Source organism: Zosterops lateralis, assembly GCF_965231275.1.
Source record: "Zosterops lateralis genome assembly, chromosome: 1".
NCBI lineage: Eukaryota > Metazoa > Chordata > Aves > Passeriformes > Zosteropidae > Zosterops > Zosterops lateralis.
This window is the reverse complement of record NC_139762.1, coordinates 34,773,001-34,788,117: the sequence shown is the minus strand read 5'-3', so window position 1 is coordinate 34,788,117 and position 15,117 is coordinate 34,773,001. Positions and strand designations below refer to the sequence as shown.

General features: G+C 36.0%; 1 protein-coding gene across 1 annotated transcript in view; it reads left to right on the top strand.

Moving 5' to 3' along the window:
* Positions 1–15,117, top strand: part of SKAP2 (src kinase associated phosphoprotein 2) — a 119,775-nt gene that overhangs the window by 75,952 nt on the left and 28,706 nt on the right. Inside the window, exons 7-9 of the mRNA XM_083868417.1 lie at positions 3,420–3,544; positions 4,449–4,512; positions 4,910–5,014. Of these exons, the coding sequence (XP_083724543.1) occupies positions 3,420–3,544; positions 4,449–4,512; positions 4,910–5,014 (294 nt within the window). The remainder of the gene's footprint in view (positions 1–3,419; positions 3,545–4,448; positions 4,513–4,909; positions 5,015–15,117) is intronic.

The following is a 15,117-nucleotide window of genomic DNA, read 5'->3' as shown; positions in this document are numbered from 1 at the left end:
AGATCTGAAATTTTTTTATGTTAAATATAGCTCTCCATATTTTTTTCTCTTAAATTTCTGTGTCCTAGCTTTGGTGGTGGGTTGTTTTATTCCCCCCCCCCCCCCCCCCCCCCAATACTTAGTGACTCTCCCCTCTGCTATACTACTTTTTTATGACTTTAAATTCTTGTTGCAAAATGATCTACATAGAGCCAGATTTATTTTTCTGTTCTCTGCCTGACATGGGAAGAAGGGGAGAGGGGAGGATGAGCAGATGAGAGCAAAGGACAGCTTATGCTGAAATGAGATTTGGCTTCATTGTGGAACAACTTACGCTTGATGATGTTCACAATCCTTTTTACTTTTACAAGACTGATATTACACTTTTTGCATTTCTGTTTTATGTTTTTCTGGGACCACTTAAGGGTTTCCTGTCACTGAATTGAAAAGCTTTATCTTGAGAAAATAACAGACAGCAAAAATGTTACTGTTCTTCAGAGAAGTCTGTTCCGTGAGCATATATCTCCCTAGTTCTTCCTAAATATGCTGCTGTATTCCTGCCTAAGCAGAACTCTGGCTCTGATTTGGGGGTTCAAAATGAAAGTTAAATATCTGTAATGTAAATGTGCTTCTTGAAGCTCCTGTTGACTCCCACTATAAAAACTAACAGTATCTAATTTTAAGTCTCCAAGTAAAACCTTTAAGTCTTTAAAGGTTTTAAATATCAGAAACCGTTTAATTCTCCCTAAAGCACAGTCTCCAGAAAATATTTCTGATATAAACAATTTAACTCACGATGTGAAAGTTCACAGGAATTCTGTGGCCCTAATTTCACAGGGCATCTTGAAACCAAAAGCCCAGGTCTGTCCAAACCCATTTAAGCTGCAAGCCTGTGCCAGTCAGTGAAGTCGCGGTGATTGTTGGGTCTGACGATCCCAGGAAGGCTCTGCCTTCAAGCCCGCACCTGACTGCTCTGCCTGGCCAAGCAGCTACTGTGGGTCATGGTTTGCTCCGTGTGATCAGGCAATTGGGTTGGTCTCCATTATTTGTCACCATCAGAGCAGGCAGCTGAGCTATAGTTGACCTGTGTTCTGCCGTTTCTGTATTTGAGGAGCCATTTCTCAGGATCTTATCTCTTGCTTGCTGCCACAGAGACTGCGAATCCACACCGAGTCTTTCAACTTTAACAGGTTCTGAGTCAGGGCTATGAAGTACCTCATTGTCTTAGAATTTCCTCATTTGCACCACACTTGGCTGCTAAGACAATTGGAAGTAAAAGCAGCAATGCTAAGTCTAGTCTATTGCTATAATGACCATTGAAAGACTATAATAGTGAAGGATGGATATATATATATTTGGTGGTGCATACACAGCTAATTTTCATTAGCACTGAAATAGTGTGTTCAGAGAGATAAGACAAAAACAGTATAAACAGAAAAACAATCAAATAGGATATGGATGCCATGCACTATACCCTTCCAAAGTACAGCGTCTTTGTGGTTTAACTGCAATGCTCTTTGAAAGAACAGTGCAAAGATCATTCGAGATTAGCTCTGTAAAAGTATATTACCATAAAAGGGATCGTCCATGTCACAGAGAAGCAGTCTCAGAAATAATCCAAGAGAGTAAATTTGAATACTTGCCTCATTTTTATCTTGACAAAATGTTTTTACCTTTTGAACCTGGTGTTTGTTTATTCTGCCTGCATGCTCCTATCTTCTAGGGTTTTGATAAACCTCCAGCATGGGAGAGTGAGAAATTAATGTGTTTCACTTCATCTTCTCCCTGAGGTCACAAGTGAGGGAACAATAACAGTCCTAGGCAGAAATGAATTTCATTAAAAGGAACCTAGTTAACCTATTGCAAGTTATTATTTCCAATACCTACCTTCGTGTGATTTCATGAATTTTGCATGTATGTGCTGTTTGAAATAGGGATGGAGGATTGAGCAAATATAAAATATTAGTGCTATATTTTTTGTACTTATTTAAGATAGAAGAAAACTTACTGTGGGGGAAGGGACTAGAAATGAAAATAGAATAGTGCCGTAGATTTTCTCATATGTTTGTGTTATTGGGTATTTGCTTGCCCTGGGTGAGAGTTCATAAAAAGGTGGAAGGACAGAGAATGTGTGTCTATGTACATATAAGATTACTAGAAAGAGAATTTGACTGCTGACTGCCCCTTTGTCCATTCATATTCACATATGTTGTGTTAGCCAATTTTTATCCTCTCATAAATGGAAACTGATTTTCTTTCCTATTAAATTTCCAGAAATATGACAAAAAAAGTTGAAAATTATAATTTCCTATTTTATCTACTGTAGAAATTTTCTCCTTTTGTTGACAGGCATAAGCAATGGATACTCAGTTGGCACCTAAGTTTGATTCAGCAATACTTAAAGTAGTTTTGCTGCTGTTCCTAGGGCTTATTGTTAATTAATGCTTTTCTCTTCTGTAAAAAAACTCACACACTAAATGGCATTTTTTGATATGCAACTGCACTTTGTTCTTTTTTGCCTGTGCAAAATGTGAACTGTGATGCCAGTCTTCACTTGAATGCAGCACTGTGATCTGCAGAAATTGCAAAACTTACTTTTACATTTTTGATTTGTTTTTAATATTTGCCAAAATATGCCATGGCACATAAAATCTGATGTTGATTTTGGTTTGAAGGGCTCAAAAGGAGTGCACAACATGCAGTGTATTTAAAATCAGATCTGTTGTAAGTGATACTTTTATAAACCAGAACCTTTGAAAAATAGAATTGCCTTAAAAACAACCACATGGCTGTACCTAATAAACTGTGGTAGGGCTCAGTACTTTTATTAGCTAATTAAACATTTGCTGTTTTGAGAGATGCTTTTGGAGTGAATACAGATGCACACACCTGAATTTATAACAAAATTCATTCTGTATTTTTGCCATGTTGAAAGGAGGCACATCTGGGAGTGGGTGGGAGAATGTGAAAAGCAGCTTTTCCAATTTCTTAAAAAGAAGCTTGAAGTTTATTTTTTGAGTGAAGTGGTTAGTTTAGGAGGGAGCTCGGCAAGTTCTGAGCTAGACAGGTTTTTCAATTGGTTTACTGAACCTGAAAGAGACACTGATTTATAGGAAACGTGTCTTGCAAGTTCCAGTTCTTGGCTTTCCCTAGATACAAGTGTCATAACATGCACTTCTTACTAAATAAGACCACCATCTGCAAACATCCCCCTGTGGAATTCCTTAGGCATCCTACAGAAGAATGTACTTCTGGGTACATTGTCCCTTAAAATAAAGCTTTATCTCCAGAAGTATCACTTAATCATTTTGCTAAAAACCTCCCTGTTCTTTGTAAAATTCATGAAATAGAAAACAAAATCTGAATAAACGATAACCTGCTGAGCCACTTACATTCACTGTTGTAAATGAAGCTCTAACTTTGTTTTTTATCTCCAACAGACAAACAACAGAAAGGTGAATTTGCCTTAGAGGGCTACACCATTAGAATGAATAATAGCCTTCGGAAGGATGCAAAGAAAGATTGTTGTTTTGAAATCTCTGCTCCAGATAAGCGCATTTATCAGGTTGGACTTTTGTATGTTGACTTGAAATTTAATTGACAAAGCTGTTACAGTTCTAGTTACTGAATTAACATTTCAGTGAAACAACTGTCACTGATATCTTAATGAAAAAAGGAAACCCTTACTTGCTTATATTGTATATTCATATATTAGTAAAAAAAAATCTGATTAAACGTATGTATGTACATGTTCAAATACTATCTTTTTGGTCAAGAGCAAGGAAATCTATCATCTTTATCTATTGGTCATTTCAGTATTAGCATTTTAATATCTATTGTATTGTGTGTCTGTGTGATTGCTTGGATGAATTAAATAGTAAAAAAGTTAAAATATGTATCAGTGTTAAATACATATTGTATTGGTCATGGCTTTTCAAGGAAAACCTACAAAAAGGCACATATCAGCTGTGCAATTCAGAGATCTATCAGCCAGACATCAATATGGAATGTAAGTTTAATAAGTTTTAAATATCTGAGATTGCGGTTGAAAGCCAGTTAATTAAGCTGTCAGGTAGTGTGTTGGAGTCTGACAAGAACATTTTTAAGAAAACTGTACCCAGCAGTCTAAAGAAATTCATGGGTGTCTTCTAATTGTCAAGGGCAAATTTTGTTCATCAGTTCTGGCTTTGACATTGATGAAGAGAAGCAGCTTTTTTCTGCACAGCTGCCAGCTGCTGATCAGAGTTTCAAATCCATCATCCTCTCCTTCAATTACGTAAATTTGTCAAAATTAGCTGTACATTATAAGAAGCATCCTTGCAAGAAAAGTACCAGAAGACATGAAAAGAATTGCTAATGGTTTCTTGAGGAAGTGATGGGAATGTTACATTCCCTCTTTTTTATTGCTAATGAAATTGTAGTTGCGTTTTTGTCATTACTGCTAGTAGTTATTAATAAACATTTAATAGTTTACAGCTGCCACTCCCAAAGAAGCAGAAGAATGGGTACAGCAAGTCCAATTTGTAATTCAAGGTAAGCTAACCAGTACAGGAGTTGCCTTTATTGCCAGTATTGCTTAGTGACAGTAGTTCTGTCCATTTACTTATTTGTCATGTTATTGCACATAGGATTCCCACATGTCCAAGTTTTGAGTAGCAAGTCCTTGTTTTCAACTGTGTTACAGCTTTTATATGACTCTTCTCTTTTTTCAAGATTTTTGCTTTTCTTCCAAGATACTATTTAGCTTGAAAGCTCTCCCTTATGCAAGCTCCTTCATATAAACTCTTTCTTATCCCTTGAAAAGTGTAAAAAAATAAGCAGAATGTACTGGACGGAGCAGGTCATGGGAAAATTGTTTTCATTTTGCATAAATTTCTGCTTAGGCATTCTTTTCTACTAAATGTTAACTTTTTAAACCGCTGTTACACAGATACGGGATCTAATACTATTCCTGAGGAGGAGGAAGAGGAATATGATGATGTTGGACAAGTGAACCATGACCTGTCAGATGATAGCATTTATGAAGAAGTTAAAGGTATTGTTGAATTCTTTCTGACTGTGTGACTTGTGATCATTTTGTCTTCTCTGCTTCTAGTTTGGTAACTCTGAGTGGTTTAAAGGAAGTGAGTAAAGTAGCATGACGAATAAGATACTTTTAGATTTCAGATTTTGCTATGACATTGAAAGAAGAACGTTTTCAGTTCTGAGTGAGAACAGTTTTCTTTAGCAGGGGTATCAAAATAGCCCAGAATGTGTAAAAGCAAACTCAGGATACTTTCAGCTCATTGATATTGTCTGGTATGTAATTTTTTTAAAATTAAAATATTGAAAATCTTACAGCCTTTTCCAACAACATGCCCATTATTTATTTGTTTATTTATTTAGGCATTTGTATTAAGCAAAATTTCTCTATCATTCCAAATGTTACCAGCTTCTGCCTAATACATGGTATTATAATCCTGCAAGAAAGCAGTGTGTTTGAAAAGACTCTGGAAATGAACTGCAAGGAATGCAGCATGAGTATTGACACTGTTCTGTTTCATGTTTTCCAGCATGGCTATGATTATCTAGAAACATTTTACTGTGGTCTTTCCAGTGTGGTTGAATGATTATGACTCTAAATGTCCAGCTGTATTTCTCGGATGGCAAAACAAAAGTGAAAGAGCTAGGCAAAAGCTCTTGATTATAGACATTCAAATACTAGGAGAAAGGTGGCTGTTCTTTATTAAATTTTAAGAAGCTATGAAAAAACTCAATTTTTCAGTTATTAGTTAACAAATGATACTTTGAAGTGATATGAAAATTAATAATCACTTTGTATGAAACAGAGTTCTATACCCCTTGCTCTTTGGAGCAGTTCAATTATCAGCAATAATTTGAGAGGAAAAATCAGTTGTGTCATGTGATGCTGAGTAACTTTCTGTATCTATTAGGTAGAATTTCCTGACCACTGGAGACAAGAACATTTTACACTTTGTCTTGATTTTCAATTTAAGGTCATGTCAGTGAATAAAGGGCAAAAAACAAGTGTCTCATGAAGATGAATATAATAAAATTATAAGATATAAAATTATATATATATCTTTAGGAGCTGGTTTGTTTTTTAGTTGTTCCATGTCTTCAAATTGTACCTAGATTACTTCAACACAGAATGCATGTTCTGCTGAAATGACATGCAGTGTGTCATGCATGCTAAAAAACTCTATGCAGTGAATATAAAAACTACATTACTGGGTATAATCTTATAGCTACAAGATACAGCCAAACCTTATTACAGTGCTTTGTGGATGCTGAGGTTCTAACAGAAAGCTTGCTTATGCTTTTGTTAAAGAAGCTCTACATATATCCTGGGGTAAATTACTCTTTTTTTGAGCTCCACTTACCTTACCTGTTCATTTGAAGGTCAGATAGTAAATTGATCTGGAGTAGTAATACGTAAAATACTGGGAGGTGGGCATTGGTTAATACAGACTTTGAGCTCTGTCTGCAGCGAATTGCTGCCTTGGTGTGATTCTGTAGGAATTTAGAGTGTTTTCACTTACATCCCATTTTTATGATAGTTTTCTGGGAGCTGCTATCTCCTAATGTGGCCAATAAACCTGAAATGTAACATCACAAAGAAGAGGTCGTTGAAGAAATTTTGTTTCAGTTTTTAGTTAAATTAATTTATTTCCCCATGATCTTGGAATGTGCTTCATTTTCATGTTATCAAGTAGAGATTATCTTCCTTTATCTCATGTTTTTTCCATCTCGTCTGTTTGAATTGTGAACTTCTCAGGAAAGACCATTTTACCTTTTATAGTGGAGCTTTTAGTTTTGACTCTGATGTGTTGACATAATTAAGTACAAATAAAGCATAAATTAACAGTAGGTTTTAGGTGATTATTTGTTCCTTTTATCTTCCATCAATGTGCTTTAATAGTCATATGCTTAAATGGAATTACAAACTTGTGGCTCTGAGGCCTCAGAGCAGTCCTTTTCTTCTTAATCCATATCATATTGAAGCGTGTTAGATGAAATGCTGGTTGATAAATCTCACAAGTGTAGGCCTTACTTGTTTCTTGTATAGCTGTTCATCTCAACTTGATGGTAAAAGAGTACACTCCAGTTTGGTCTCATCTCCTTTAATTAGGCCTGATTGGTTGCATTTAATTACAGTTGGCTGTTCTTTCTATTTTCCCAGGTAAGTGAATTATGTTCTCTTCCTTTCATGGTTAGAGGGTGGAGCATCATTATCCCTGCTGTTACCTGGCATAATAATGCAGAACAAATAAGAAATCTGGAACACTTGTTAAGAGAACAGAAAAAAATTATTTGTACAGCTGCAAAGCTATGCTAAGCTCTGGAATGCAGAAGGCAAACATGCTAGATCCTTGTGAAGAAGGAGAAGAAATTAATCTCCACTTTGTTTTTATCCTCAAAGCATATTCATGTTAGAGGATTCTAATCCTCTGTTTTCACAGATCCACTAGCTTTATAAATATTGAATTTCAGGTGCTCAGCTCATTGTACTGTGTTACCATTTATTTGGTTATAATTTGCATTTTTTCAAGTAAGTAAAATTTTGCATTTCTGTGATTTTCCAGTATTTTTTATGTCAGCATTTCAGAAAGAAATTAAGCCAGTTCAGTTGATAATATTTGGTTTGGTATTTAAATAGAGAGTTTTTGGATTAAAAAAAGGATATGGAAATTTTTGCACAGTTTTGGAAACTGAGAAAATTTGAGAACTGTGGCAGTAATCGGGACTGACACTGTATTCTCTAGCTATCTCATTGCTTAGCTATTTTTTTTTCCTCCTGCTTGTGACAGGAGATGGTGTAGATGAATTTTCCAGGCAGAAGCTGGATAGGTTCAAACCAGTATCCAGAATGCCAACAGTCTGTTAGCCTAAAGCATAGATTTCAGTGGTATACACTATGTACTGTCTGCTGGCAGGTTGGTAGTTGGGAGGGGTACAAATGTGGGATGTGGGAAATTTAATCTTTTGATCCGTTAAGTCACTTTCATCTTTAATAGCCCATACAAATTTATATTTACCATGGAAGCATAATTTTCATGGTTCTCAGTATTAGTCAGTGTTTTACTGTGGTTATTCGGGTAAAGTCAAAAACATCAGAACTTTCAAAGAATTCCCAACTTGTAAAACTTCCCTTGGAGAGATTCTTCAGGAAAAGAGCTCTTTATATTGTCTTCAGCAAACTAGGCTTTAGTCTTTTTGGTTTTTAATAAAATCATGGAGGAAAACTTGGCTAAGCAAAATGAAAAGTTTTGTTAGTAAAGGACCATTTTTTAAAATTAGCTATTTATTTTCTACCTTAGTACACTATATATAATTTTGCAGTCCACAGTTGAATGTTACAAGCTGTAACATAAAACAGCTTCTGAAACTGTAGTATTAAATAACTCTGTGTTCTGGATAGAGCTACGTTGATGCTTAGAGTTTCTAGCTCAGTGGTGTTTTAAACAATGGAGTTGTCCTTGTCATAAAACAGAACATGTGCCAGCTTTAAAGTTGTTCCCGTCTGTTACAGCCCTTGAAGTCAGAATTTTTTTATTAACTTGAGGTTTCAGTGGCATAGTTTTAAGGGCCTTCAGTATTGTCTTCTGTGGTTTCACGTCTGTGTGAAGCACATACCCAAAACTGCAATGCCAACTACTGCCTGCCCCCTTAATCCTTTCTTCAAACTCAGCTCAGTTTGTGTGTCTACCACACTCTGGCCCAATAGGAGAAAAGAGGTGTTAATCTAAGCTAACATACTTATCTTAATTTCCAATTTTGTATTGGGATTTTTCTTTTGTTCTCTCTCTCCTCATAAACTTGGATTATAGCAATACTTTCCATGGTATACAGTATAATTTCCATTAAAATTATTCTAAAGATAAGCTTTGATTCTAATTTTGATGCTGCTTATTTGCTGCATGGAGGTAAAACCCTCCCTTACAGAGCCCTTACAGAACAGCTAAGGTTGGAAATCCTGAAGCAATGTAATATGACACAAAACTGGCATTGTGGCTTTGTGCCATCTCTTCTTAGCCTGTCCATAACACGGAGAACTTTCGTGTGAGAAAGAGGTAAGGATGGTAAAATTCAGTGCTGTGGTGATCTCCAGCCAATACAACTGTATTGCCTCAGTTCTTAGTTTTCTATAAATTAAATTTGCAGATTGATTCAGTCTCTGATTGGGCACAGGATGATGGGAGTGGAAACCCGGCATTTGTCTTTTAATTCCTGTTACCAATCCTCTGCCAAATTGTTTGGTCAAGCCCAGGTTTCCCAGAAACCAATAATTTTATTTTGCAGTGTAGTTGGAAGCTTAAGTAGGGAAACCCTGTAACTAAGGCAAAGCTCAGGAAAAGGTAAGAAATGTCTTAACTTTCATGCAATGAGAAGTGTGCTGTGCAAAGACACATTTCAATTTGTTTACTTATTTTAAACAAAGCATTTTAAATAACAAAAAATTATATTGATGTTGTTTCAGAACATTTCTGACATTGAATATGAAGGTAGAGACTGATCATCTTGTTTCTTTCTTATTGTTGTCTCTTTAAGCAGCTTTCATGCTTTATTTTTTTCTAGCAGTAAACTGGTGCAGTTAAGCAGTGTAACAGTACCATCTTCAAATCTCCTTGCTGGACTGTTACAGTTCTGAAGAAGCAACTTCTTTTATGATGTTGTACCCTTTTCATGAGCATGAAGGTGGGAGGGGGAAAGAACATGTTCTCTGATTTACCTCTTCTTGGGAAGAAGGAAATAATGGTTATACAGTGGAGTTTGTTTCATCTGTCAGTCATGAACACCCATGGCAAATACTTGTTTTCTCAAGATGTAATGTCATATATATTGGCTTCTTGACTCTAGAAGTGAAAATTTCATAGTGCTGTGTTAATGAAAATTCTTTTTCAGGACACTTTTGCTTCTGATAGCACAGTCAGGGTATGTGGGCCAAAACACAGCATTTGGTGCCATGCAGTCCCAGTTGTGCATTACAGCTGTACAATCAGTTCCTAAAGCCAGTGGGCTTAAAGAAAGAAACTGTTACTTGGTCATTGCAAACGAGAGGAGCAGGTTTAAGTCAGCAGAGACATAGATGATTGTGCAGTCTGAGATGTTACCTGTGATCGTTGCTGCTAAGTCATTGTATTATACATCCTGGAATATGGTCCAAATTCCTTGCAGTGTTTACTGCTTGCCTTCAAGAGTTAGGGAATTCTTTAGTTCTTGTACAGAAGTTGTATATAATGCTGATGTGCTATCATTTTTTTTTTTCCCACAGAAAGAATTCTAAGCACTTTTAATTAGTAAATGATTTCAAAGTATAAAATATAAGTAGAGTCTGGAATAATTGAAGTTGAAAAGACTTGTGTGTAAGATCTGCATTTTTGAGGACAATACTAATGATAAGTTTTCAAAGTAATTTCTAAATTTTTTTTTAACAATTTCCATGAAAACACCTTTCATATTCAAGAACACAGGAATGGACTTTTTTCCTTTTAAAATAGGATTCTTCAAATTTTTTTCCAAAAACTGGCTCTTAGAGTTTTTAAGAAGTATTTTTCACTTGTTTAGCCGTTATATTATTGTATAAATGGAGTATTTTTGCACATACTATCTTGCTGATAAGTGGAGTACCAGAAAAAGGACAAGGGGATGCTACAGGGTGCTTACTCAGCTGTAATTCAAAAACCATTAAAGTAATACAAGAGCAGTGAAAAGCAGATGTGTATTACGTTTTAGTGTAGAGAGTAATAAAGAAAGAATTTTTTTTTTTTTTAGGTCCAAGATGTGTTGTTTTGTTGTCTTGATCACTGGGATTTGGGATCTGCTAAGTGTCAGACATGGAAATGATTGAAAAACAATCTCTTTTAACTGGATATTGTTGAATCTCAGCAGCTTTGATGAAATTGAGCTGTGTCGGAATTCTGTCACTCTGGGTTTTGAGGCAGTACTCCTAAGGGATTTATATATGCCTTGAAATTATCCTTCAGCTAGTACTAAATGCTCGGGAGACATGAGTTATGAATTCAGACAAATATATAAAGACATTGCATCATTGCATCCACAAGGTGGGTAGGAACTTGATACCTGGACCTCAACTTTTGTTTGTCACAAGAGCTTGGGCATTATCTTCAATTACTGTAGTCCTACATCTAAAGAGGGAGCCCTTCTTTCTATTGATGTCGGGTGTCAGTGATGGAAGAGGAGGTAAGACAATCTGGTGTAGTTGAAAAGAGTGAGATGTCTACTGTGTGGGAAGTGGCAGGTCTTTGTGAGGAAAAATAAGGTTCATAGGTTCTTCTGCATTTCTTTTAAAGTAAATATAAAGTGGCCCTCTGTGAACAACAGGTGGCCCATAGCTGTCAGAAAGCCTACTGTGCATGGTGCAGTTCACTCCTGCTCCCTCATCACATACATGTTTGCAAAAGTGAGAATGCCAGTAAAAGCGGAATAATAGCTGGTGTTCATATTTAGTCTGATTTTGCATGTGAGAGGTATATTGACTGATTGGACTCAGGGTGAGTTTGTCCACTGATAAATACTACATACATAATACATTTAAAATAATGCTCTTTATTAATATTTTATTCAGTGATATACCTCTGATGCAGAAAATTTGGTCAGTTGTGAGATTCAAAGCACTCAATTACAGTATCTACAGTAAATGAAAAGTATGTGCTATTAAGTATAGATATTTATTCTCCTCTCTTGTAACTGCATGAGAGACTTCATGGATTTCTGAGTTTACAGGTGGAGAAAAGAGAAGTGATCTTCCTGATGTTGTGGTCAACTGTTAGAACAAATCAAAGGAGTTCATGTTGGAAAGGTTGTGTTTATCAAAGTCTCACATTAGCAAATGCTGAACTTTATTTATGTATTTCAGATTTTAAAAGATAAATACCCTAAAATCCAATCAGACCCAAAACCCAAGACAAACCAAAGCCAACAAAAAGTACACCACTAAATAAACTATTGTCTAGTGGCCTTTTAAAACTTACTAACTTAAAATTTTAAGTCATATCTGAAACAAAAGTATTTTTAATCATACTTTTCTGTTTAAAGAACTCCTTCAAAGACTAATTAGCTCACAACTTAATTGAAATGAATTTACTTATGGAAAGAAGATGTTTTATTGCAGGTACTGGTCAGTAATTTTTATTCTCTTTTCTGTGTCCCAGCATTAAACAATGATTCTATTGATTTGTAAAACCAATCTGACATGAACAGTATGTGACAGAAACTGTTTGTTACTAAGAGATAGAATCCTGTCTCAGAAAAGCTTGTAAAGGAAAGGAAAAAAAGGAAAAAAAACCCACACAAAGTAATTTTATTTGTATCATAGTTTTTTCAGTGTTGACTTTGTCTCTGACAGCTGGTTTCATGTTAAATGTGAACAAAGCTTTGTTAGGCATGCATGTCTTCAATGGATTGTGGACCCAAAGTATTTTCTTTTGAAAGCAAAGTTTTCTATGGTGGAACTTTTTATTTAATGCAAGCATTCAGAGAAAATGTCTTGTTATGTGAGATAGTTTATTAAGCATAAATTTGAGGAGTTGCTACAGTTTACCAAGTTCAAAGTAAAATGTCAATTGTATTATGTATATTTATGAAAATAGAAATAAATATTGGATCCAATCTACTGCTTGGGTATAAATGTGATAAATACTATATAGTGAGATCAAAGAACCTTAATTTTTTGATTTTGTGATGAATGACTGCATATCAGGCTATTAAAACCGTTAGATAGAGTTTTTTGAGAAACGAGGAACCAGAGGTTATATGGTGCCTCAGGCTATCGCTTCTCAACTTTTCTGGTTTCCACAAGGTAGCTATTAAAGAACCATAATTTGTACAACTGAATTCTCAAATAAGACCCAGCAAGGTGGGCTCTAAAGGCTGAATTAATCATTCTGTTACTGTAGATACAAATATCTGATTTGAATTTTTCAGCCTTAAGAAATGCATCAGCATAAATCCTTCTGTATATGTATTTTCCTTTCAGTTTGCTACTCACTTTTCTTCCCACTCTCCTCAAAATGGAGAAATTAGCCTAAGAAAATACTACAAATTAACCAGAGCTTCATGAGTTTTTCTGGCTGTATGCATATATATCTCATTTGTTTGTGTGTTGCAGTGTACTGTGTTTGCAATAGATGCCAAGAAGGTAATACAGGAAAAGCTGCTTGTTTCCTTGGCTGCTGCTCCCTGGGCTGGGTGCAAGTTTTTGAAAGGAGCAAAATGGTTGCTCCTAGGAAAGGAAGATGGTCAGCAGGGTCCAGCTCTTGGACCACACAGTGGACTAGGCAGAGAGGGTAAGATGCAGCAGTGCCCTAGAGGAAACAGAGGGATGCTCCAGGGAAGTGCAGGGTGCAGACACACAGGTAAGCTTCAGTAGCAAAGGGGACAATCTTTTCTTAAGAACCCAGAAGAGAACGAAGAAGGTTTTTTGACAAGTCAGTGAGATTTGTGTTAGATGGCAAGATAGGAGAACAGTCTTCTTATCCAGAAAGGGGATGGTTGTCACAGTGAATATTTTGTTTCAGTCCTTTTTTTTCCTAGCAGATCTTATTTTTTTCTACCTAAAAACTCTTGAGTTTGTGTTTTAATGAAAACTAGTTTAGGATCTCTGGAACTAACAATTCTCTTAAAGAAGGTGTTCCAGTACTTCCATCTTTGGGTTGTGGAAGCATTCTGTCTTAGCAGTTTGTAACGATTATTCTGCCCTTGAATCTTAACACAAAACAGGGAATTAAAGGAAGGAATTGCATTTTCAAAACAAAGCATTATCTACCGGAAAGCCTGTGGATCTTAGCATGAGGGTCGTGCTTCCATTGTCCTAAAATACACTAACTGCATTTATCTTGTTTGCATGCCTCTCTCAAATTTTATTTCCTTAAAAATTAAGACTAAATATTGTGCAGAGATACTTTGCTGTGAGGATGGTGAGGCACCAGAACAGGTTGTTCAGAGAAGTCTTAGATGCCCCAGATTGCTGTAAGTGTGTTAGGGTGGGTTGTATGCAGCCTTGAGGAACCTGATCCAGTGGAAGCTGTCCCTGCCCATGGCACAGGTGTTAGAATGAGATGATCTTAGAGGTTACTCCCAACCCAAATGATTGTATGATTGTTTGATAAGAAGTGACACATTTCCATCAGTAGATGTTGAACAGCAATTTCAGATAGTTCAGTAAACAAACGTTCAAGATGGATATTATTTTGTTGTAACTTCCATACAGGTCATAAAAACCTAGTTTCTGAATAAACTGCCTAGCTCAAACATACAAGTAGTGCTCTTGCGGTGCAACTGAAGCTGTGTTGTGTCTCTGGCCATCTGAAAGTATCATCTCTGAGTGAATTCTAGTAGTATGGGACTCCAGAAGCCATGGGTTCTTTTGAGATACAACTGCATGCCAATCCCACACTGACCTGGGGAGCTGCCTGGGGAGGAGTTGTCATCTCCTGCTTATGAACCATTGCCATATCCCAGTGTCCTACTTCTCTCTGAAGTGTGTTGTGGTTTGTGATGTGTAGGACTAGTAAGATCTGACATCCAGAGTGGCCGATCCCAGTATGAACCTAATGTATGAGAATTGAAGAATGGGATAGTATTTGTAGAGATTATTATGGAAATGTAAACAGTCTGCATGGCAACTATAATTTTTGACATATTTCTGATTTAACCTGATACTAGTGAATCATAATAACATTTTCACTTTATTTCATCATTTTAGTTAGAGAAAAGATTTAGCATAGTCGACATAATTTCATTTAATGGACTGGGCCATAAACAGTGCAAAGTGGAAATAGTGTGGGTTTGTTATTTTTAATTAAAATACCCAAAGGGTGAAAAATGCAGAATTTTTTTTTGTCAGTGTGCAGTTAGTGATCAACACAGGGAATGCAAAAATGTTCTGGTATAACGTTTTAAAGGAGTTACAAGAGAAGCATCTGGGAGCCAGACTTTGCTTGTGGAAACATGCCAACAACTGTATTGTGTTTCCTTTCACTGAAGTGAGCTATGCCTTGCCTTTTGTCCCTTTTTTGAGTAAGTTCAGGAATTGTACTATAAATTTGAATACATTAACCTTGCAGATTATTATAGGATATTATGTGGTTTAAGCAGGATGCTTTATGAATTGTA